Source organism: Cladophialophora psammophila, assembly GCF_000585535.1.
Source record: "Cladophialophora psammophila CBS 110553 chromosome Unknown aczJe-supercont1.5, whole genome shotgun sequence".
In the NCBI taxonomy this organism is placed as follows: Eukaryota; Fungi; Ascomycota; class Eurotiomycetes; order Chaetothyriales; family Herpotrichiellaceae; genus Cladophialophora; species Cladophialophora psammophila.
In genome coordinates, this window is record NW_006912926.1 from 1,460,495 (window position 1) to 1,484,690 (window position 24,196).

At 52.8% G+C, this 24,196-nt stretch overlaps 9 protein-coding genes across 9 annotated transcripts; 5 read left to right on the forward strand and 4 right to left on the reverse strand.

Moving 5' to 3' along the window:
* Positions 1–359: 359 nt before the first annotated feature.
* A1O5_04173 (uncharacterized protein) lies at positions 360–1,346 on the reverse strand (the record flags this gene model as incomplete). The annotated part of the gene is made up of 1 exon (XM_007744781.1): positions 360–1,346. One exon carries the CDS (start codon positions 1,344–1,346, stop codon positions 360–362), a length of 987 nt encoding a protein of 328 aa, XP_007742971.1.
* A 1,387-nt stretch (positions 1,347–2,733) lies between these two features.
* A1O5_04174 (uncharacterized protein) lies at positions 2,734–4,838 on the forward strand (the record flags this gene model as incomplete). The annotated part of the gene is made up of 2 exons (XM_007744782.1): positions 2,734–3,929; positions 4,070–4,838. 2 exons carry the CDS (start codon positions 2,734–2,736, stop codon positions 4,836–4,838), a joined length of 1,965 nt encoding a protein of 654 aa, XP_007742972.1.
* An 827-nt stretch (positions 4,839–5,665) lies between these two features.
* On the reverse strand, positions 5,666–6,637 carry A1O5_04175 (uncharacterized protein; the record flags this gene model as incomplete). The annotated part of the gene is made up of 1 exon (XM_007744783.1): positions 5,666–6,637. One exon carries the CDS (start codon positions 6,635–6,637, stop codon positions 5,666–5,668), a length of 972 nt encoding a protein of 323 aa, XP_007742973.1.
* A 973-nt stretch (positions 6,638–7,610) lies between these two features.
* A1O5_04176 (uncharacterized protein) lies at positions 7,611–11,796 on the forward strand (the record flags this gene model as incomplete). The annotated part of the gene is made up of 2 exons (XM_007744784.1): positions 7,611–11,498; positions 11,554–11,796. 2 exons carry the CDS (start codon positions 7,611–7,613, stop codon positions 11,794–11,796), a joined length of 4,131 nt encoding a protein of 1,376 aa, XP_007742974.1.
* A 1,283-nt stretch (positions 11,797–13,079) lies between these two features.
* A1O5_04177 (small subunit ribosomal protein S12e) lies at positions 13,080–13,334 on the forward strand (the record flags this gene model as incomplete). Its single annotated transcript, XM_007744785.1, has 1 exon — positions 13,080–13,334. One exon carries the CDS (start codon positions 13,080–13,082, stop codon positions 13,332–13,334), a length of 255 nt encoding a protein of 84 aa, XP_007742975.1.
* A 927-nt stretch (positions 13,335–14,261) lies between these two features.
* On the reverse strand, positions 14,262–15,597 carry A1O5_04178 (uncharacterized protein; the record flags this gene model as incomplete). Its single annotated transcript, XM_007744786.1, has 2 exons — positions 14,262–15,100; positions 15,162–15,597. 2 exons carry the CDS (start codon positions 15,595–15,597, stop codon positions 14,262–14,264), a joined length of 1,275 nt encoding a protein of 424 aa, XP_007742976.1.
* A 1,567-nt stretch (positions 15,598–17,164) lies between these two features.
* A1O5_04179 (uncharacterized protein) lies at positions 17,165–18,808 on the forward strand (the record flags this gene model as incomplete). Its single annotated transcript, XM_007744787.1, has 1 exon — positions 17,165–18,808. One exon carries the CDS (start codon positions 17,165–17,167, stop codon positions 18,806–18,808), a length of 1,644 nt encoding a protein of 547 aa, XP_007742977.1.
* A 277-nt stretch (positions 18,809–19,085) lies between these two features.
* A1O5_04180 (uncharacterized protein) lies at positions 19,086–20,192 on the reverse strand (the record flags this gene model as incomplete). The annotated part of the gene is made up of 2 exons (XM_007744788.1): positions 19,086–19,416; positions 19,483–20,192. The coding sequence occupies 2 exons, from the start codon at positions 20,190–20,192 to the stop codon at positions 19,086–19,088; spliced, it is 1,041 nt and encodes a 346-aa protein (XP_007742978.1).
* A 1,643-nt stretch (positions 20,193–21,835) lies between these two features.
* On the forward strand, positions 21,836–22,537 carry A1O5_04181 (uncharacterized protein; the record flags this gene model as incomplete). The annotated part of the gene is made up of 2 exons (XM_007744789.1): positions 21,836–22,001; positions 22,068–22,537. The coding sequence occupies 2 exons, from the start codon at positions 21,836–21,838 to the stop codon at positions 22,535–22,537; spliced, it is 636 nt and encodes a 211-aa protein (XP_007742979.1).
* Between the last annotated feature and the right edge of the window lie 1,659 nt (positions 22,538–24,196).

Consider the following 24,196-nt stretch of genomic DNA (forward strand, 5'->3'; position numbering starts at 1 on the left):
TCTATGGTTCTTCTTCTGGTTCCTCTGGTGCTGTTGCTGGCGCTGGTCCTTCTTCTGGTTCTGGTATATGTTCAGGTACATGTTCTGGTTCTTGACGTGACATCGACATGATATCATCCATCTCATGCCATGCATGTCAAGCCGTTCTCAAGCAAAAGGGCGGGACTCCAATACACCTGTATGTAACAGGTTGAGAGGCAGAAAATCTAGCTGAGCGCATCTATTTTGGACATGTTCCGCTCGAATCCAACTCCGCCACCGGTATAGCAGAAACAGAGTGCCGGCTCGCTATTTGGAAATCGACACGGTCATTCGCATCGTTTCGGATGTAATTGCATGTGGATCCGTCTCATCTGCCATCATAAGCCACCCACAATCTCCCTCCACTGTGGTACAAAATCCCCCGCGAAGTACGTGCCCCATACCGTGCCAGCGGCGATGAAAAGCCCGCTCAGCTTCTCCGTCCAGGTATGAAACCAAATGGCCGTCATCATGAGCATCCAAAAGTCGAGCACAACTACCGCATACAGAAAATATCTCGACCATATGTGCACCATCGCCACGGACTCCGACTCCCATCCTCCTACAGCCTTGCGTTCTTCCTCGGTCATGTCGTGGGCCACTGCCGCTGCGGCCCGAGGGGAGACGGATGGATGCGCAGAATGGCGGTCGGCGATGTAGATTTCGTAGATGAGGAAGGCCGAAGAGAGCGCGAGCATGAATACATGACCTGAGATGTCGTGCCCGCCGCGCCAGTCCCCACCGGCGGCTTTACATGCGGGGCCCGACGCAATCACGGTCATGTCCACAGCTTCTTTCAGTCCGGTGTTGTTGATCAATTGAGGCTCACAGCGACCCCCGGTGATGGTGAAGCTTCGATCGATAAGGGCCGGGCCAAAGCACCACTGTGTGGTCAGAATCCACGAAATGGTCACCAGGCCATAGCGCAGAATGGACTGTATGTAGTGTTTGTGCGCACTGGCTGGAGGTGGTCGAGTGGTGATCTGAAGCACCCAGAAGGCTAGAGTGGTCCAGAACCAGCCAAATTTCACAAAATATACATTGAGGATGTTGCGTTTGCCCGCAAAGTAGTTTGTTGAATGAAAGTGTTGGGTGTGCAGGTCGGAGACGATACCTGGAGCGAGGGATTCGGCGGGTGGACTGGCGACTGGAGAGAGGAACGCGAAGAGGGAACCCAGGGCAAGGACAACAGGATAGATGAGGAGGAGGTAAGCGGATGGCCCTTGTCGGGTGGAAGGCATTGATCTAGATGTAGTTGGATGCGTGGGTTCGTCTTGCTTTTCTTGAGGTGCGATTGTCCGGCCGTTGCGTTGTACCGCAGGCATGGTAAGAAGGGAGCGGCGAGGTCTATGGGGCGGAGGAGAGCAGAATGTCAGCTAGAGCCCAACATGGCCTTTTCAACTGGTTCCAGGAATGAAGAAAGGTGTCCACAAGGAGAGTGCGGTGGCAGTCAAAACAAGATGCAGAGGCAGAGGCAGAGGCACAGGCGATGACGGGTGCGAGAGAAAAAGACAAAAGGCCCAAAGTGTTTGGTCCCATGACGTCAACTTTGTGGTCAGGCTGGTGCGGCAAAGACTGGCTCGACTGCCCTTGACTGCCTGCGTCTCCTCCTCGTCGGTACCTCGACTCTCCAAACACAGCTCGGTTGCATCTCTGGCTCTCTCTCCTTGTTTGTCTCGTCCCGTCATGGGGTTTCTAGGGTATTTTCATCAACTCGCCACAAGTCTGTACCCATGTCTCCCAGTCAGTCTTTGCATGGTCGCCGGTTCCTGTAACTCTACCCAACCTCCCGATGTACTCGGTACGCACCACGAAGCCGAGTCTGAGTTGCGATCGGTGCTGAGCGCACTGCGAGGAGTTGGGCCGATACATGGAAGAATTGAAACATGGCAGCGCGAGAGGCGAAGAGAGATTTGAAGGGCTGATTGAAGACATACCAAGATACATGCTGGAAATCCGGGGAACGAGATGTGCACGGGCTCGGCGGTGATGGCTGCCGAAGCATATCTCGTTTCTCTTTTCTTGTTTCTTTGCATCCTCCATGGCGCAGCCCTGCGATGGGGCTGTGGTGCAAGCGATGGACGAGGCTGATGAGAAATTCCGTACCGAATGTCCGTCGATGATGTCGCTACATACATAGTTATTTCATATGCCTGTGTGCCTTACTCTTTCCCCGGCTCCACCGAGTCGACATGAGTCTTTTCATAGACCCAATCAGCAGCTTCAGGATCCATGTCTAGTGCTGTGCTACCCAAGGCCCGCTGATGCGTCGAGACAGAGTGTGAGTGGTGGTGGTGGTACCGTACTCTGTAGATTCAACCCACAGTTCGAAGGGCCGTCATGGATATTAGAGGACCGAGTAGCCTGTTTAGTTGACTGGCTCGCTCGGGTCTGAATCAGCCATCAAATGGAAGACGAGCCAGGGGCTTGCAGCAGCAGGCAGAAAGTGAATGCGTGTGGTTGAATTTTCAGGCTTCAGCTTGACGCTGCCAGTGTTCACCGTTCACTGTTTGTCGCCTTACAAATCTGCGCGACGCGACAGAGACCAGGGACCAGAGACGGCTTCACCGCATCGTGGCCTGTCGCCTTGGTTTCGCGCTCCCTGTGTGAGGCTCTGGCTTTGCATATCAGCTGTCGCATGTCCCCCAGCATCATCCGTCTTCTCTCGCTCGCCTGTTGTGACAACCCGGACCCCGCCCATTCCGGGTCGAAATGGATCTCCAACGAGTACGAAAAACCGTCATTTCGGGTGGCAGCAGCCTCGTCGATCTCCCCGAATACATAATCACTTCCTTCTTTCCCGGAGCACGACCATTGCTAGACAGCCACCCGTCCTTCTTTCGCTTTTTTGGCGTTCTCCTGGCCCTCTATTACTTTGGCCCCGTCGCTCGGCTGAAATCACTGTGGTCTCAGTTCTCTTCCGTCATTGTCGCCACCATCAACATCTCGTCTGATGAGGACCTCTTCGGCTATCTCACTTCTTACTTGTCGGAGCGCAGGACCCTCCGTACGGACCAGGTCTTGAATGCTGTGTCCAACAACTCCCAGGACTCGGGGCGGCGAAGAGGTCGGCACCATGATCCAGATCTCGAAGAAGCCAGAAGGGCCGCCGAAACTCCCAAAATCAAGTACGAGCAAGGCCAGGGCCTGCAGGTGTTCGTCCACAAGGGAAGGCTGTTCCTTTGTAGCCGCAAGTACGGGGAGGGCCATACCTACTATGGAAATCGCTACAAGAGGATGGAAATCATCTCTCTGTCGTGCCTCGGCCGCTCGACGCAACCAGTCAAGGACCTAATCGAACATGTTTACTACTTGAACAAGGCCAAAGAACGGTCTTTGACTATCATTCGCCGACCCTATAGGGGAGGCCAGACATGGAGCCGAGTCACCTCGAAACCCCGGAGAGCACTCGACACGGTCATATTGGATGCCGAGCAAAAGGAACAGGTCCTCGCAGACGTGGCCGAGTACATGGACGAAGCAACCATGACTTTCTACGCGAACCACGGTATTCCCTACCGACGCGGTTATCTGTTCCACGGCCCGCCCGGAGTGGGCAAGACGTCGTTCGCACTTGCACTCGCTTCCAAGTTCAACCTCGACGTGTATAACCTCTCGTTACTCGACAACGACCTGACGGACTCGGATCTCATTTCGCTTCTCAACCAACTCCCCGGCCGATCGCTGCTGCTGCTGGAAGACATCGACACCGCGGGTCTGAATAGAAAAGGCGGGAAGCCTACCACGTCGTATCGGAGTAGTCGGCGCATGAGACTGCCCCCTCGCGATCCTGACGACTATGAGATCGACAATGACGAAGAAGGTGGCAGTGCCTCGCGCGTCACGCTCAGTGGCCTGCTGAACGCGATTGATGGAGTGGCGGCGCCAGAAGGCCATGTTTTGATCATGTAAGTCAAACCCCTCTCCCTTTCAGCATTGGAGGAGCAGGAGTACGAACCTTGACATTCGCGGAGCTGTCTACTTTATCACCCCCTGACCCAGTGCTACATTCATTGATGTGACAACCGTGCTAACGGCAATTGTGAAGGACGACGAACAAACCGCATGAACTTGACGACGCGCTTGTGCGAGCAGGCCGAATCAGTGTGAGAGTGGGGTTCAGGAATGCAAGCAAAAAGCAAGCAGAGGAGATATTCTTGAGGATGTATTTGAATCTGCCGAGCAGTGCAAGCTTGAGAGGTATGGAGGAGGCTGCAACAGGAGCAGCGACAAGGACGACAACTGTTCCTGGGCCTTCTTCTGGCAGCGAGGCGGAAAACGGGGACTTCGATCTGCCCGACGACTCGGAAACCACGCGTCTCCGCCTTCTCGCCCACAAATTCGCCTCGCTCATTCCCGAAGGCGATTTCTCACCCGCAGATCTCCAAGACTATCTCCTCATCCACAAAAAGGACCCTGAGAAGGCACTAGACGAGTTGCCAAAGTGGATGGAAAAGTTGTATGAGGAGAGAAAGAGGAAGGAGGATGAGAAGGAGGAGGAAAGGGAAGGGAAGAGGGAGAAGAATAGGGAGGAAAGAAGGAGATTTAGAGAGGAGGTGAAGAGAGCGGTCCAGGGGGGAGAGGGGGACGGGAACGAGGATGAGGATGGCGTTGACGACAAGAGCGAAAGGAAGGATGATGGGGACGAGAAGATGAAAAGCCAAGAGGAAGCGGGAGGAGATGGAACTGCTGCTGCTGCTGCTGCTGCTGCTGCCAGCGACGAGAAGAAGGCCGAGGACAAAGCCCTCGAGGAGACCGACGACACTCCTGCCCAGAAGAGGGACGCCGCTCGCGAGGAAAAGCGTGATGACGCCTAGACCGAAGAGAAAAAAGACACAATCACACTCACCCACTGCGCCGAACCTTAGATGATGAGACCGTTGTCGAATCAATGCGCCTGCTGATCTCGACCGATCGCCCCGGCTGCCTTTTCTGCTTCACGTCGCGTCGAACCGCGTTGGATTTGATATGGGTAGGGAGGGCCTTGTATCGGTGTGGTTCCCAACCTCGACCTCGACTTCGACCTCGACCTCGACCTCGCCTTGAGCGATCGAAAGAATCCAAGTGGAACAAGGAGCGAGAATCCAGGATACAGCTGTGCATGCACTGGCCGGCACCTCGGCCCCGGGAGGCACGGTGTTGTCCTTGCTCCAGAATGTCAAGTTACCGGAGTCGTGCAGGTATATTAACGAGCCTGCCCCCAAGCATTGTGACGCAAAAATAGGGCGTTTCATTAAAGTGGCATCATGAGAAAAACACGTCGGTTGGAAAGAGTTGCATACATACGGCACATACGTAGGAAAGAAATATGACGGGGAGAACCGAGTCGTGGATCTAATCCTTCTTCCAGACCCGGATTCAAAGGTCTTTGGTGTAGAAATTGTGCAACGTTGGCCTGGCAATAGATCGTGTAGAGTTAACTCCTCGGTTACAAGCCTTTTCATTCACGAGGCGGCACCGAGACAGGACCAGTCACCTCATCTCGCCCACCAAATCTTCTGACCCCTTCCTTTTTCCCTAGGGATCACTGCAAGATGTCCTTTTTTTTTCGCTGTGATGATCGCATGCTCAGCCAGGGAGTTGGTTGGTTTTGTAGCGGTGCAAGGAGGCTGTATGTCGACGCTCGCTCGCTCCTGTGGGCATTTTAGTACACGAATGGAATCATCCTCCACCTCTTGATAATCTCCCAGGCCCTGTCGGGAAATTTCGTGCGAAGCCATTCCTTCGTCCCGGCCGCCGTCACACCAAGGTTGACCGTGACGAAGACCAGGGCGCAGAAGAGCGTCCAGTTTATGGATGTTGTTGCCGGTTTCTGATTGTAGTGATACTGTTGAAGGTTGTGGTGGTGGTTTTGTTGTTGTTGTTGAGAAGGAGGCGCGTCTAGGAAGGCAAGACTGAGGTAAATGAGCCATTCGGCCGTGTAGTGCGGTGCTACTATCCATCGGAACGCATGTTTCTCCGGCAAAGTGTATTTCTTCAGGCTCGACAGGTAGCGGTGATAGAGATTTTGTCTATCGCTGGCCCAGAAGAAGATGATCGTGCAGATCAGAGTCTTGGAAGTCCACAGAATACTTCCTTGATTCCTGTCCAAATCGGGCCGCCGCGGTTGAATGAGGTTGACATGGAGATGCTCAACCCAGATGGCGATGTTTGTGGCCATGTAATATGCCATGCCAATGGCATAGTGTCCTATCCACATCCGCGATTTGCTCGGTTGGGTAAGGACGAGACATTCAACTAGTCTTCGACAACCCTGAACAAGCATCAACATCGAGCAGAAAGCCGGGATGTCCATGTCCTGGCTCTCGGTCGTCCCTGCATATTGATGGAAAGTGAACAGACAAGCCAACGAGCATGCGATGGAGAGGACGTAGAAGTGAGTGAACCACGAATGGGGGACGGTGAAAGTAGCAACGTAGTCGAGGAACTTTACGCCTACCGAAGGCTGATTCTGCTTCCTGGATTTTCTGTCCTCACTACCGCGAGCTGGGTTTCGCGTGCGCGCCCCGTACACGAGAAATCGGACTCCGAGCGCAGGAATCAGGCGGACTGCGAAGATTGCAAGACTGCTGAGGAGATAGAAGGCTCTGATCGCCCAAATGACTAGATTGAGCATTGGGGGTCTGGGTCTTGTGATCATGTGTGTCTCGCAGTACCAAGTAGAGCAACAGAATTTGTGTTTCAGAGCTCGTAACCCATGCAGCAGGATTCAAAACAACGCCAATGTCGGCTTTGCCATCGTCCCTTCTTGCGCTTGTTGGCTCTCGCAGATCAGAAACGCCGTCGCAAAAGGCACGGAACAAGCGAGTCTGGGAGCACCGGCCCGCTTGGAGAAAGTCAAAAGCGAACAACAATACGAGCCTGAGCAGATACAACGAGTGATCAATGAGTGGTGGAATGACGGTCTACGTAAGTGGTCAAGGTGAAATCTGGTTTGAAGAGGGATGGAAATTGGGCTGCTGATCAAAGATCCGTTGACTGCCGGAAGGTTCTGCCAGGGACGCCTCCGACTGGTTAAGCTTTGGGGGGGCCCTTCGGGGGGGTTCAGATAAGTGGCCTGCCCCCTAGTAGGCTTTTTTAGGCAGCAGCCCTGGGGCCAGCATCACCAGCAGGGCCTGGAACTGTAAGTGGAGAGCCGCCAATTCCAATGTGAGCCCCATGAGCCAAGCAAGGTCTGGGCAAGCTGGGGGACGGCTAGTGAGGCTAGTGAGGTCTCTCACGTGAACTAGATCTGGAGCCAACAAGGCACCAAGCAGGACTTGGAGTGGAAATCGAGTTTCGTCTTCCCGTCTCTTTGGCCTTGTGTTTCTATGCATCACAATGTGGTGAGCCCATCAAAAAATCCACTCAGAAGACACCCTCCATCTCCCTGCGCCGGGACAGACATTTCTCCATTGACCTCAACTCTCGTACACACCGCTCTAAGACGCGATCGCCTGCCCGGGACTGCAAATCTCTCGCCCTTCACCGCCGGTGCCCGTCAACGCCTTCTGCTCCCAGCCTCCCATTCCATCCGCAACATCGAGTTCCCGTCCAAAACGGCAGACGACACCCTCCAAGGTAATAATGAAGAGGAGGCGAACACCGTTATGACTGATGCGGTCGGCTCCCACGAGTCTCAAAATGCCACCCTCCCAAAAACCGCCGACCAGGCAAACACCAACGAGTCACCGAATGCACCTGCCATCGTTCCAAAATCTGAAGAAATGACCTCGGGTTCAGCACCTGCTGAAGGCGCCGTTGACCAGGTCATGCCTGATGCACCTGTTGAGGCTGACGCAGATGGCGATTCGGAGGCAGAGACGTTGATTCAGTCACCAGAGAAGCAGCGGAACACCACTGATAACACATCTGTAGCAGGATCGGCAAGTCTAACCAGGCCCAAAGACGGGGATTCGACTGCTGAAGCTACTGCGACCGAAAATGACAACAGTTCCAGAAAGCGCAAGCGTAGTATTGATGATGTTCAGGACGGTCCCGCGTTTTCCACCTCCAGTCGTCGCAGCTCACCTTTATCATCGCCCCGAATACCGCCGCTTTCCCAAGATAGTGATTCAGACGTATCGGTCCATATCGTATCGCCAAAGCCAAAGGCAGCGCGACGGAAGCGTGAACACGATATCGCCGATCTGGGTGATGCCGAAGGCAAGCCAGTCAAGAATCAAGGTAGCAAGCGTCGCCCAAGCGATATCCTGCCTCCGATAAGCAAACATCGCACAAAGAATAGTAGTGGCGGAGTGGACCCAACCTCGTCAGAACGCCGCGAAACCAGGTCAGCTACTTATCCGCGTCATTCTTCGCAAGACCGCTCTCCTTCGCCAAGGCCGCAAAGGCGGGAGCATAGGCGTGGTATATCAACCCAGTTGACGCTTGGCGATGTTGAGAGGAAAAAGCACGGTCGATCTTCGACAGTTCTCATTAGACGAAGTGGTTCGGCAGACAATAATCGTGACCGGTCGGTCTCTTCGGACGTGTCAGATTCCCCTCGACAACCACGACCAGCGCTGCTGCACAAGTTCTCGTCTGCCGAGCATGATACCATGTCCCCGGCGAAAGCTCCTGCTGGCCCTCGCAAGTGGCGTGACAAGAACGGTAGAACCTTCCTGTCACGGGCCTGTAGTAATAATGACCTGGCTGCAGCGAAAGCCAAATTTGCCGAAAGACCAGAGGATCTCAATCTTCCAGACAATGCAGGCAATACTCCGCTTCAAATCGCCGCGCTCCAGGGCTATGTTGATATTGTGAGGTTCTTGCTGGAGAAGGGATGTGAAGTCGATACTCGCAACATCGATAGAGACACAGCACTTATCGATGCGGTTGAAAATGGTCATGTTGAAGTTATCAGACTTCTCCTTGAGTATGGAGCGAATCCGCGAATGGGCAACGCTAAGGGCGATGAGCCGTACGAACTCGTTCCTCAAGACGACGAAAACTATGAACAGATCCGACGGCTGCTTGCCGAAGCGAAAGAGAAACCTAGTAACAGGCGTGTGTCTTCTGAGCACAACGACATGGGTCGAGACGGGAATTCATCAAGAGCAGCGTCTGCTGCTAGTCCCCGCGATTCACCGCCTTTGATGGGTCCCAGAAGCCCTCCGACTGCTTATGGGAGGCGAAGAACCGGTCGAAGCGAGTCAACTCGAAACGATCTTCTCTGGCAAGCAAATACTCAAGAAAATCTGAAAAAGTTGGCCGGAAAGGGGGATGTCCAAGGCGTGGCCAGCATCCTCAACGTGCTGCAAAAAGCGGACACCGAATCTTTGATAGCGGCGGCCAAAGCAGGGCATGAAGAGGTTTTGCAGCTGATTCTGGCGATGGGTGATCCCGAAGCTGACCCCGACCCAATTCGGAGCCTCAGACCTGGGTACAACACCCCTATGCTTGCAGCTATTGGAAAGGGACATCCAGAAGTTGTCGCACTTCTCGTTGAGCAGTTAGGTTTCAATCCTACGAGGAAGATTCTTAAGGGGAAGACTTATTATGAGATCTCTGCGGAGCGAAAAGGTGAACGATGGCAGCAGGAATACCAGATCCTGAAGACTGCGTACGACAAATTCGTGGCCAGTCACCGAAGATTAAGCTCCCCACGAGCTACTAGAGATGTGGACAAGGCGAGAGCTCGCGTTCCTCGTCACTCTCAGTCTCCGGGCTCCAGCAAACTGCAGATTTCTCCAAGCCCGACATTGACGCACAAACATTTAGTGGGGAAGTCACCACGTTCGACAGAGAAAGAAAAGGACCGGGATTCTGGATTTGGGGACGGTCCCGACAAGCGCAAGCAGCATGCTTCGAAGCGAGACGTCGCAGACTCATCTGTCGCGGTCTCCTCTGATCAGGATCACACCATACATATTTCTAGAAAGGCTTATATCAAACGACGGAGTCAGAGTGACTTGCCACCTCCACCCAATCTGGACTCTGAGGTTACACATCGACGAAGACGACTCGTTACAGGTAAAGAGCATCGCAGCCGCAAGAGCAATCTAGATATGTCATCAGATGAAGAGCTCATAGTGACGGTGAAGATGGAAGACAGACCAAGTACGGCGGTGCTCAAACGAACCAGAGAAAGCGTGTCACCGGGACCGGCAGTAACTGAGGAGGGTGACAGTGATCGCAACGCTGCCAAGAAGCGGAGGACCGTTATCGAGAGTAGTCCGGAAGAAACCCGTCCTGGTCCCAGGAACCAGAACCATCCCTCTTCATCTCCAACTCTTTACCGCAAAACGGAAGAGAGTATTGATGTGAAGAGCCAGAAACCCAAATCTGAGTCTACCGTGCAGGGAGAACTGACAGAAGCCATGGATACTGACAGCCCTGAACGAGACATATCGTCCGACACTATTGAAGTTCCACCGCTGAAGAGCCTTCGCCCTGATGCAGAGCTTCGACGCGTAGTGACTCCTGAACCCATCAAAACCGAGCCGGTCGAGACGGGTCCATCCGAGACCGATCTTCAGTTTCAACGAGAAGAAAGAGCTCACAAAGCTGAAGAGGCAAGACGACTCGAAGAAGCAAGGCAGCTTGAAGAAGCCAGGCAGCTCGAGGAAGCTAGGCACCTCGAAGAATCCAGGCAGCTCGAAGAGGCCAGGCAGCTCGAAGAAGCTAGGCAGCTTGAAGAGACCAGGCGCGAAGAGGCTAGGCGACTCGAAGAGGCTAGGCAACGCGAAGAGGCTAGGCGACTCGAAGAGGCTAGGCAACTCGAAGAGGCTAGGCAACTCGAAGAGGCTGGGCGACTCGAAGAGGCCAGGAGGCTTGAAGAGATTCAACGACTCGAAGAGGCAAAGCGACTCGAAGAGGCTAGGAGGCTTGAAGAGATTCAACGACTCGAAGAGGCTAAGCGACTCGAAGACGAGAGGATTGCGGCTGAGAAGGCAGCAGAGGAGCGAAGGCTTGCGGAAGAGGCTGAGCGCCGCAGAAAGGCAGAAGAAGAGGCTGCTCTCAGGAGGAAGGAAGAGGAGGAGCGGAAAGAGCGCGTCAGGCGTGAGCTTGAAGAAAGACGACGCAAGCAGGAAGAGCAGCTCAGAGAACAACAAAGACGAGAACGATTGGAGGCTGAACAACGCCGTCGGGAAGCGTTACCAGCGTTGCTCAAGCACTGCGCCCTGCTCATTGACAATAGCGATCCTAAAGCCAGAAGTGAACCCTGGCTCAAGCTCTTCTTGCCATTGTACACTGTCAAGTCTGCGCAGCTTGACCCCAATACTCCGGATGCCAATAGGGACGACCTCTGGGTGCCCAATTTTCAAGTTGCTGGATTGCTTGCGACCAAAGATTTGAACCTACGAAGCTATACTTCTCTGGAAAGAAGACCGGTTACACCACACGAACGACAACGTCTTTGGCAAGTATCGAGGAACAACCTATCGTACGAGTTTCAAACCAACCAGTACAATACGACGATCAAGATGGCTATCCAGCGCGAGCGAGAGGAGCGACCAAAGTTCTTTGCCATGGAGGAACTTTTCTGGGTCAAGGTACGTGTTATTTTGAGTTTGCAGACTCACTATTTGGTGGCTGACTTGAAGACAGCTCTCTGGCTTTGAAGATCAGATCTTCCGGCATCCGCACCTGGCAAACCTGAATATCAGGAAACAGCCCATCTCGCTCAGAGTCTTTTCGTCTCAGCAGCAGAACGCCGGCGAGTTGTCACCGCAGAGTCCCGCTGCATTTCCAGACTTTGGTAATAACGCAAAATCAGCCCAGTTGATGAATGGCATCAGTTCCCATGTGGCGCCAATTATTAATGGCAACGGATCTGGATACGCTCGTTGAGAGGGTTAAATGATTGATGACCGTGGGGACGATGACGTTGTTTCGCCGTCCACAGAGACGTTTCAAGGACGCGGATTCTGATGTTGACAGTCTCAATCAGCTTCGGATGCAGTAATTGGCGGTTGTAACAATCCATTCGTTGATAGGAAAGAAGGATACGAAGGCATGAATCTACCACATGATGGAGGCAATAGATAGCAATCATCGGACTATAGCCATGAGCACAATACCGAGTACAGTGTGCATGATGGGAGGTTTTCGCCTCCAAATGACAACCGCAGATATTTCTGGTAATTTGCTGCCAGTGCGGAGTACTCTCGCTAGTCTTCCTCGTTAATTTCTCTTGTTTCTGGCTTTTTCCCCTATTGCCCCTACCTAGGTGCCTAAGCGATACCAGCCTGACCTCACACGCTCAATTTGAGGCACGTGACCCTGAAGTCTTGGCAAAGTCTTGGGAGACACGCACCGTAATTTCGCATTTTGCATCTCCAAAAAGTTTCAATCTTTCCTTTTACATGATACTATTCATTCCTTTTACGAGTTGACTCTTTGAGGATCATCCGACAAATTGTTGATAGACAAGTACTTGCACATCAAGTAACGAATCGCCAATATGGTATGTCATCTCGTCTCTCATGAAACTTTTTCTTTGTTGCGTGCCAGCCCGGTGTTTGGTTCCCCCCGATGTGCGCGGTGTCTGTGTGTCCAAACCTTCTGGGTGTTCCCAGAGGATCTAGAGAGGGGGAGAAATTACGGTCAAGAAGAGAGTCCAACGATGCACACGACATAACATGATATGACGGGGGAAATTTCCTTGATTCTTTTCTCCCCCGCTTGATTCTTCACGAAGCTCAAAAATACTGACGCTTGTCTGTTCACCGCGCAGTCGGAAGGAGAAGAGCCCACTTCCCCCGTCGAAGAAGTTGCCGCAGCCGATGAGGTCGAAGTCTCCGGCGATGCCGGCGCCTCTGGTTCCATGTCCGTCCTTGACGCTTTGAAAGGTGTGTTCTGTCGTAGTTTTTCTTGCATTAGGTCTGCGGGAGAGAGAAAACAATAAGATGCCAAGAAGAGACGGAAAGTCACCGACGTTGCTCTCAGTGTACATTGGAAAAAGAAACATCGATGGAAAGAAGCGATGAAGGAAGGAAAGAAAAGAGCAATGATTGAATTTGGGCTGACGACATTATGCCTAAACAGGCGTCCTCAAACTCGCCCTCATCCACGACGGCCTCGCCCGTGGTCTCCGCGAAGCCTCCAAGGCGCTCGACCGCCGCCAGGCGCACATGTGCGTCCTCAACGAGGCCTGCGAAGAGGAAGCGTACAAGAAACTCGTCATCGCGCTGTGCTCAGAGCACAAGATCCCGCTGATCAAGGTCCCCGACGGCAAGATGCTCGGCGAGTGGGCCGGCTTGTGTGTCTTGGACAGAGAGGGCAACGCCCGCAAGGTGGTCAACTGCAGCTGCGTCGTGGTTAGGGACTGGGGCGAGGAGAGCCAGGAGCGCAATGTCCTCTTGAACTATTTCCAGACCGAGCAGTGAAAAGGAGGAGGCTGATGCTGCTGCTGCTGCTGCTGCGGCCGGCTCCTTTTTGTTCTTCTTTCTTTCTTGCTCGCTGTGATAGGGTTGGGTGCACATGGAGACGGAGACGGGTACTCGGCGGGCGTGTGTTTTGCGCCGAGATGGTGAGGGTGAGGTGGAAGAATTCAGATACCGCTCCACTGCTGTGCTTTGCTCTGCTTGCTCACTGCTTTGCTTTGGTCCCCCCTTCGTGGCATGTATGGCAAGGGCAGAGCACGCAAGGAAGGCGATGGAACCCGGGAAGAGACTCAAAAATCAAACATAATGCATGCATGCTGCATATACACGGGGATGGAAATCAAATCACAAAGGCCGACTTTTCTCAAAAATTTCTTCTCAGACAAAACCACCAAGGGCCAAAGGCCAAAGGCTGAAAACCAAAATGACACTTTCCCCCCCGACCGACCGAAAATGTGGCCACAATAGGAAAAATGGTCATTATCAAGAGATGGGATCTAAGTCTCACGCAGGAGACGGGAAATTCCAAACCCTACACGCATCCATGTTCAATCCATCTGTGGTCTTGCCTCATTTCCTTATCTCGGCTTCCTCATGGAAGGGGCGTGAACTGTTAGATTCTCGACATCAGATGTGTTCATCGGTTTCCATAATCATGTATTCTGTGATTCTAGCATATATCTGGCCGAAAGCATGGCCTGCGGTATCTGTATTTCTGTCCATCTCATCTGTGGTCGTGAAAAGCGCTTGCGTGGTCGTAATGACTGATTGTTAGAATTCAATGAGCGTCATGTGTCAGTGGCCGTAGTCTCGTCACTCATCCCAATATCGAAAGACAGCCGTGCGCCTTTCACGGACGCAATGGTAGACAAGGTTTCGGTCTGATAGCAGAAGTCGATCTCTGCACCATTGCCATATCTTCGTCTTCCCTTACACCACACCCATACTTTCCGTACCTTCGCCGCCCCTGGTGCCCGCCACGTTTTCCTGCATCAAACGAATTTTCCTTTTCGCACTCCCAAATCCATCGATCCCTTTCTCTTGGTTCTCGCCCAACCACGCCTTCGCCGCCTCGCCCATCACACCTTTTCCAAAGTAATAGACAAAGTGGCCAATCATAATGAGAGTGAATGCAATGGGATACATCCAATGCACGTGTAAATGAAAAACCTGTAATCCGATAATGACACCCCAAAAGTTTCCTGTCAGGAGCGAAATGTTCTGGAATGCGGCACTGGCGAAGCGATACAGGATGGGAACGAGCGTATAGAAGATAAACAGAATAAAGGTGTAGCCTGTCAGATAGCCGCCGACTTTGCCGTTCCAGGTCGCTGTGTGGAAGGAGTGGCGGTCAAAGATGCCGGCTTGTGCACCGTTGATGATGGTGGCCCAGAACCCAAGTTGGCCGATTACTTCGTAAAGGGGGCGGCCGGACACAAACCATTCCTCGTAGACGTTGTCCAAGCCGTAGAAGGTCGCGCCCAACAAGGCGAACAGGTCGCCTTTGAGCTGATTGCCGGAAGAGATGTCGCCGCCGTTGGCACCAGTGATATGGTCAGACGCCAGCAAGAGGCCCATTCCGCCAATGCATACAAAGATGCCGAGGACTTGGGCCCAGTGGTATCGCACGCGGAGGAAAATGAAGGAGATGACCACAACCACGACAATAGCCCAGAAGTTGATGAGCTGGGCCGAGAGGATGGTGGTGTAGCGGTAGGCGAGGACCGTGAAGTAGTTCCCCTCCACATCAAAAAAGGCGAGAATGATGTCTATTGTCAATGGTTAGTTGTTAAGCATTTTACCATGTTGCAGAGCAGGAAAGAGCATTACATTTCCAACCGTCCTTGATGACCACCTGCAACCACTTCTTCAAGCCGTACTTGTAAAGAGTGTAGCCCGTGTAGACGAAATTAAGCAATACGTAATTGAACAGGGTCTGAAAGGCAGGGATGCTGGTCCCCTCAGCCGCCAACAAGCTTGTCAAGGTGTTGGTGCCGGTAATACAGATAGCCAGTATCTGACCCAGGCACAGAATGAGCCAAAAATCCTTGGTCTTGAAGAAAGCCAGTTTGGAGCGCCATGACTGTTTGCCAGGTTCGCCTGTTTCGTCGCCAAGGGCAATGGGGCCACGTTCGGGACTTGCTTCGATAATCTCAGGATGGCCATGCTCGACCGGGGAGCGAGAGCTGGAGGAACCGGTGCCATAATCACGGCCAAGGTCGACGCTGGTGGCGCGGATCGCTTTGATGTCCTTGGAGTCGCTCATTGTGAGTAGCTCTTTTGGGGGGGGGGGGGGGGAATCAGGAAATGGTCAAGTTGGAGCTTTATGTCGAGAAGCGAGCGCAAAACTCCCGAAGTCGCTCACTGTGGAAGATTGGATTGGCAATGCCTAGGAAGGGCGATAGAAAGGAAAAGGAAAAGAGCAGGGAAGAGACGGCAGGAAAGGACATTTTGTAGGGTGTGGTTTTTTGGATGTTGCATCTGGTGATCGGTGGTGATCGGTGGTGACCGAATGATGTGCGTCGAGCCAGCCGAACCGAGTAACTCGACTGGTGGCATTAAGTGGCACCGGTGGCACTATGGTTGAGAAGGGAACAGAGGGCACAAGCAGAGTGGGCAATGGTGGGGGAGCGAGGAATTTTTTCTGTTTTCTCTTTGGTAAAGACCGCCGCTTATCGCTTCGGAAACCCCACGTGATGGACGCATCGGAAAAAGTATCGCCCAGATCCCGTGACATATACCTGGTACTTGAAGTATCACGTGACATGGGGGCTGCCATCGTTATGTCGAGCAGTGCACATTTGTGGTAGAACTTGCAGCAACACTCTACAGGTATGTGCATACAGTCCTAGACATGAGAATGAAGAGCCCAGTCCTACCTAGGTATGTATACCTGCCGTATACCTCGTCAGTTCATACTTATGTACCCAGTACTCCGTACTCCGGACCCTCCAGGTACAAATACGGTGCTAGCAAGCATTCAGGGGGCGGCTGAGGCAAAATCTAACACGGCCTCGCCCCACATCACTGGGGATGGCTCAATGGCTCAATTTCCCTTGATACTGTCTTATACCAATCAGGTCGCATTGAGGTTTCGGCAGATGACGGCTAGCAGGGAGTCAAAGCGGAGGCTAATGCAGGGATGGACAAGTTAAACCCCCCCGACTGGATGCGATGGGTGACTGACCGGCGTTGAGAAATGCTGGGCAAGCTGGGGTTCAGCCTCATCAGGCTGGTGCGAGGCGCCATGACACCAACGGAGCACACGAGCGAATGACCAGATAGCAAATACCCAGTAGAAAATAGAAGACCGTGAGCCAACGCCACCAAAGAAACCCCGGACGAGCCTTGACGAGCCTTGGCCGCCTTTTCTACCCAGTAGACCAGACAGTGATCAGACAAGCCCAGCCCATTGATCAAACCCGTCCAAGACAAATGTCGTGATTTCAAGCGTCGATTGCACACCTCCATCCATCGCGTCCGTCCATCCCACCATCCTCCCCCGACACTCACTCGTATACTGCTTGCTACGCTCTTTTATTCTTGTCTCTCCCTTGATCTTTTGTACGACTCTCCTTGGATCATTCATTCTCATAGAACTCACTAGCGGGGAAAGGGCAGGACAAGGCGGACATTTTCAGGGGGCGCGGGCGCGCCTTTTACTTCTCTCTTCTGACTCCACCATCCAATTCATTTCATACCACTCAGAACCCAGTACCCAGTACCTCGTACCCAGTGCCCAGTCCTCAGCACCCCGTACACGGCTGGACACTTTATCAAACACCATCTTCTCCGGATACAAGGCCAGCGAGGTCACTCACCATGATAGCACCATGAGCCACCACGAACTCCAAACCCTCCGAGAGCCTCTCATTAAGTGTGAGGGAGATGTCTTCCTGGACACTGATTCTGCTCTCCACGATGGCGTCCATGGTGAATCTCTTCGAGACTTGCCCCAAAAAATGCTTTCGAAAGCGCTTGCGCAGATCCGGCCTGCCACAGTCTACAAAGTCGGTAAACGATTCGCCTACTGCTTCGCCCCTCAGTCTGTGCGGTTTCGATACTGGAACGATCACGCCTCCAAGCCCAAACAGTTTCCGACCAGTTACCTGAATGGCCTACGAGGCATAACCTCCATCAAGGTCTTTACCTTTCACTTCATCATGGCGTACAGCGACATCGGGTTCCAGCCCTGGGGCACTAACGATCGCCATCGCTATGTCCTGGAGCTTCCCATTATCCGATACTTCTATTCCGGCTTCACCGCTCACGTTTTCTTCGGCATTGCGGGATACCTGACCTCTTTACGACTGTTCCAGCTCCTTGACAAACGCGACCAGCCGTCTCAGTCTAAGGTCTTTGTGAACGTCTCGGGGGCTCTCTTCCGTCGAGCCTTCAGACTCTATCTCCCGGTCCTCGTCGTCACCCTCATTACGGCACACTACATCCATTTCGGCTTCTACGAGGGGAACAGAGCTTACATCACTGATCATGAGAAGCTCTTCCCGGGCGACTGGAATGAACCAAAGCCCGAAATGTTCCCCACCTACCATCACCAACTGAGTTATTGGGCCCGAGAGATGTTTGACTTGACAAACATATTCACCCCTGGCGCTGTCTACCCCTACCATGACCAGCATTTGTGGTCTATTCTGGCCGAGTTGAAGGGTTCAATTTTCCTCTACATGATCTTGATGGGTACCGCGCAATGCCAGAAATACGTTCGATTGGCCGGGCTGTGTATCATGACAATCATGTTCTTTCTGTGGAATCACTGGGAGATCTGGGTCTACATTATCGGCGCAGTAGTTGCACAGATTGACCTTCTTCTCACTGAACGTGAGCAGGAAAAGAAACTTACGTTGGTCCCAAACCGACTGCCTCCGTCGCCGCCACACTCACCCAAACCAGACTACAAGCCGCCCCCGACATGGGCCGATTACCTCTCAACCCCTCCTCAAGGATGGTTGTACGGCCTTCGGATCTTCGGGTTCTTGCTGGCCTTCTATTTCCTATCCTATCCCATTGACGGCGCAAGGGATTATGCTCCTGGGTACATGACATTGAACAAGCTTATTCCTGCATGGATGGACCGCAAAGACAAGTTCTATCCAAATATCGGGACAGGCATCTTGTTGTTTCTGCTCGCCCGCGCAGATCCGGATAAGTCCATATGGCGGCGCATCCTCAACAGCAGCCTGGCGCAATACTTGGGGAAAATCAGTTTTGGTCTTTACCTGGTTCATGGTCCCATTCTCCATGCAGTTGGATACATGATCCCCCATCGGATATGGTGGTCAATGGGTGTGCAGGGCATTGATACGACCGATCTTGTTTGGACATGTGTGATCATGATTGGGTGGTCAATCAGCCTGGTGCTGTCCTTGTGGGCGGCCGACGTGTGGACGAGGGAGGTTGAGGGCAGATGTGTTAAAGCCGTCAAGAAATTGGAGGAAATGTGCTTTGTCAAAGCCTGAATTGTATGTAAAAATGACAATAGATTGCTGTCTAGCCTGTGCCTATTGTGCCTGGCATTGTCTCAGCGTTCAGCGACACAACAATGGCGTTTACATTCGTGGAGGGGCTCATGGTCAGGTTTTGCATAAGGTACCCATAATCAAGCTGAGATTTTCTACATCGTTGATAACCAGGCATCGCTCGTGAGTGACAAGTGCTGTGAGCATATCGATGTGATCAGCACTTTGCTTGTGGCGTATAGTGCCCTCCACATGTTCGACAATCCCAACGAGAGACTTATTGCGCAGCCTGTTTTTGCCTCTCATCATATGCCACGATGTCCTCGACGGTCTCTCGAGCGGAATCTCTGGCCGATTTCCATTGCTGTCTGCCGAACGCTTTCTCGAATTTCGACATGTCCGTCCTGACCAAGTTAAGTGGCGGTCCACCACCTGCATCCTCTTCAGGAGCAGGAACTCGATCCCTCAGCTGAGGGAAATCCTCTCGGACCGCGCGCGCAATGTCGTTAGCTACCATCAACTCGGGCGAGTGGAACATATATCGTTGGTTCCCGGGAATGCTGCGTGACAGAGCCTGGATGTGGATGCGCGAGACATCCTCGACATCCCTGGAGAGCAATAAAACGGTCAGCAGAGCTGAGTGGACGCCGGACAGAGATAGAGTTAGCGCCTACATGAAGAATGGGTACAAGAAGCCAGGCCTGTCGAGGTCAAAGAGACCTCTGTAAAGACCAGGCTGCCCACCAAGATTTCCCTTCTCAGGTTTGAAGCCCGCCTGGAGACTCTTGCCTGTGATGGAGGGTGCCAACAAAAAGATCAGATCAAAGCCCCGTGGTTTCTCGTTCATAAATTCCCAGGCCTTCTTCTCTGCGGAAACCTTGGAGTACTGGTACGCATTGCTAGGACTCGTCTCTGCTTCCTCAAGGGGGATGGGATTCCAGCTCTCTTCGGATATGGTTTTTCCGGAGAACATATCATCAACTCGCATGGTAGAGACCATGCTTCCTGTCACGATAACTCTCCTCGCACGGCCTGATTTCTCGGCTGCGCTCAAGACATTGTGCACAATAGCCCAGCTGGGTTTGATCAGCTTTTCCATGAGATTGTCGTATGCGAGGGGCGTGGCAATGTGGATTATTGCGTCAGCTCTGCTGGCTACTTCGTCGAAGACATTGGGAATAGTCATGTCCGGGATCTCCGCGAAGGACAGACGGCCTCCTGAGACCTGAGAAGCGTATCTGGACCGCAAGGCTGCTTCAGACTGCGCGAAAGAACGGAGCACAGCAATTACATGGATGTTGGAGTCGGCCGCCAGGCGGGCCAGGGTCGAAGCCCCCAACGATCCACTTGCTCCGGTGAGAAGAACGGTTGTTTTTGACGACATGGCTGCGTCTGTCTCTGTAATTCTACAAGAAGGCCTTTGCATCGATACCTCTCCCCTGCGAAAAAGGCATATCGATCTTTGGTGCCTTTATATCCCACCTAGACAGACACCTGGCCCCACCTCCTTACCGCTGAGCACCACCCACGGAGCAATGCTCAGCGAAGATGGGTCTTTAAGGCCCTGTTTACGTGGTAACCCGTTTAGTCAATATCAGTACGTTTGGGAAATGGTACAGAGATCGAGCTCAAGGGTCTTACAGATCCAATACCAATGCGAAGGCGACTTGGAAACAACGGCTCCACAAGTCCTGGGCTTCCACTTGTTAAACGACTGGCTTCTCGTTTCCTAAGCATACCTCCTCTGCACCCTTCGGTGCCCCTAAAGAAGGCCACCCACATGCCCCTGAGGCCCCTCAATTGCAGGGATTTGGCCCGGGTTGCGTGACGGATGTCGGAATCTGACCACAATCTGGATGAGCGCACTAACAGCGACGATCTGGAGGTCATTTGGCGCGTTCTCTGCTTAACCAACAGTTGCTTTTACCTCGAAACGGATTGCAAGAAGTTCGGAAAGGTCCGACCACGCCAAAGCACTAACAGGACAACAATGCCCATCTCAAATAAATGTCTGAAGCTTCCTAGTCTTCAGCAGCTTGGTCCGGGAGCGGTTACAATCAGACACGCACTTAACGGTCCATCGGGATACTGCCCTGGATGAGCTGAGCACAAAACTATGCTGCAAACCGCTCTGCACCGGACCGATTACATGCAATGTGGAAGCTTACTTCTGGATCCTGCCGGTGATTCCGAAAGTCGAAATATTAGTTCTCGTTTCCCCTAGACGACCCAAATTCAACTCCGGCTCATTCGACTGCTACCAGAACGAAGTCAAGGAATTGGGACATCCTAGCGATAAGTACTTCTAGGTACAAGAAGGCCAGTTCGACATGCTCTCTCAGAACCAACCTCGGACTCACCACCCTCACCTGGCGTTGTCTAGAAAGGAATCTCGGAAACCGCAGGAAAATTGCATTTACATGGCAATTGCCCTCATGGGTGGTGTGATCCTCATCACGAAACCGGCGCTGGTGGTCTTTGCCTTACTCCTTGTCGGATATGGCCGGTTGTACCACATTGAGCAACACGAAAAGCCTCACGGATTGTGGTCGCGGGAGCATCACTCGGAACACGCTCTGCACTTGGGACCAAGCCAAGAGCATGAGCAGAGGCGAGCAAGCTTGCATGATCTTGCCAAAGGGTTGAACCTTCCGAAAGTGAGGCTTGAAGGGGACAAGAAAATACATCTTCATTGAGCCCGCCGGGGACGCTACTCACAACTTGTGGGTCGTGCCGGCGAGACATGTCGGTGTCCGCTGTGGCACATAGGTCTGGATTTATCAAACATGCGACTTGGTTCGGCGAGCAGATTTTGTGATAGTGGCTGTCCAGATACATGCTCACCCAGTCAAGAAGACCAAGACGAATGCACTGGAGCATGTAACTCTCTCATACGGATCTTTTCCTTGAGATCGCCAAAGCATTCGCCCATCTGGGAGTTGAAGAGAACTCTCTTGCACATTCACTTTGATATTCTACGTTTCGGGCAGACAATCACAATACAACCACTCGCCAGACAGGATGGACATGTCTTCAATGTCCATGTCAATACCCACGATGACCTTGGGCGCAACGTCCACGACCTCTGCCATGTCGATGGCTACGGCTTCCGCGACGGCATTAAGCGGAATGGATATGGGGCCTAATGCTTGCAAGATCTCAATGACTTGGAACTGGTACACGGTTCGAGCCTGTAAATCTAGCACCACTTGCCCATCAGCCTGGACTGACTGACTCGGTTTTCTCTTTCCCTGTCCAGGCTTCATCTCCAAGACATGGCGACTGTCCTCCGCCGGCATATTTGGCCTCTCTTGCATCGGCGTCATTTTGCTCGTCATCTCTCTCGAATTCCTCCGACGAGTGCAGCGCGAGTATCAGGGTTGGATTCGCCGCAAAGACCAGAAGGCTTACGCCCTAGTCGCCGCTCGACAACCTGAGAATGGGGCTTCTACCTCGCGTGAGCAGGAAGCAGATCCTGGAAGGAAGACAACGGCGCTGCTGAATTCACCGCTCCCCACGAGACCACTTCTTCCTAAATATCGATCCGTGGACCGAATGACCCTACTCCAACGCCAGTTCGTGTGCTCTCTTCTTCACCCGGTGCAGTTCGGCGTGGCATACTTTATCATGCTGTTGGCTATGTATTTCAACGGTATATCCCGTCTCCTTCTCCTCCTTCATCGTCTTCCATATCTGCAGCATATAGTCACCATGGCAAGCAACCCGTGACAAAGAATAATAACGTCAGTGTGTGCTGGCGGGATATATTATCACCTGCATCATCATCGGCGCTTTTCTCGGCAGCCTCATCTTCACCTGGGACCAGCTCTCGACCATAACAAAGTCAGTACTACTTAGTTCCCCTTTTCCAGATGCTGCTTGTTTTATCGCTCATTCTATTCGGCCACATGTTTCGCCCCACTTCCGGAACCTGACAGACTGACCTGAACATCGTCCGAGCTAGAGAAATGCCCGAAGCGGCCGATATTACCGGATGCTGTGGCTAGGGTAGATTTGTTGGATCTGCCTCTGTTTTTGAGATGCAATCGACCAACCATACATAGACGACGTGCAAGAGAGACGGACAAATGGATCACGGAAACTAATTCCTGCTTCTCGCTTCCCTGTTGGTACATGCCAGAAGCATGTAATGATTCATAGACGCCAAAAGCGATTGCGACAGCCATGAGAACAGGTCGAGAGGGCCCGGAAAGCACGCAAGGTTAACATTATAATCTCTTGATGGAGGGTTGAACTTCCTCTACATACCAAGGAATTGTAAAAGGAGGACTTCGAACAAAGCCCACCAAGATGGTCGCAGACCGCTGCAGAGATTTAAGAGCCATCATGCATATCCTCGGTTTGGCCTAATCGTTTTCGCTGGACCATTCATGTCGTCAAAGACATACTCCAGATGAAACCCGACACATCTGAGACGGACTTTCTGTTTCGACGGATCCACGGTGTCGGTGCCCGCCCCGGTATTCCGCAACTTCTCAGTCCGTGGTGCCAAGTCCATGGCCAATGCGATGCGATGATCTCTGGCGTTGTATATCGAGCCTCCTCCCCAGCAGAGGCCGCGGCGCTTGGGCAAAATGTCCGCGCTCCATGCACCCCGGTCCCAGGCGCCACCCTCGTCCAAGGACAGGCCTTTAAACTGGCCCATAAGGCTGTGGTTGTACGTCCTGCGGCCACTGAAGCAGCATGTTTCCTGGTATTTGACATGTCAATTCGTCGGCCCGGGCGAATGAAGGTTGATTGCTAGTTTCCATGAGACTCTTAATCCTCTCGAGAAACGACGAGTTCTTGCAGACAGCATGGTCCACAGCATCGGCAGAGCAGCCGGCGGCATCACCGATACAATCGGATACCTTTAGGACAGGGAACTAGATCTCCAACTCGTTGAGAGAGACAACGTCCACTAGCTGCTCACTTCATCGGGCTTGGACGACAGGCTGTGTTGCGATCGAAGTAAACATTGCTATTACGTCGGGACATGAACCTCTGGCGGCCATGGCTATTTGCTGCCGCAAACGCCCACTGCCTCCCAGGCTCTGAAACACCGTCAGCAGATATAGACTCCTGGGTCGTGGGGCTCGAATACGCATTTTGCCATATGCTTCGAGTTGATTGTCGGCGTTCTCTGTCGATCGATGTCGTAAAACCATTGACCGGTTGAGAATGGACTGCTGAGGGCGACATTCTCCGGCATTGATCCCATTGGTTTCAGCGCAACCCAATATACACACGGTCCTGTCGTTGGATGAGTCGCCAATTACCATGTTGACACGCGCCATCACTTGTGTCCGTGTTGCAATGAGCCAGAGACGGGTCGAACTCCATCTTAAGGGATTGTAGACGATCCAAGTCAGCATCAATCCAGAAATC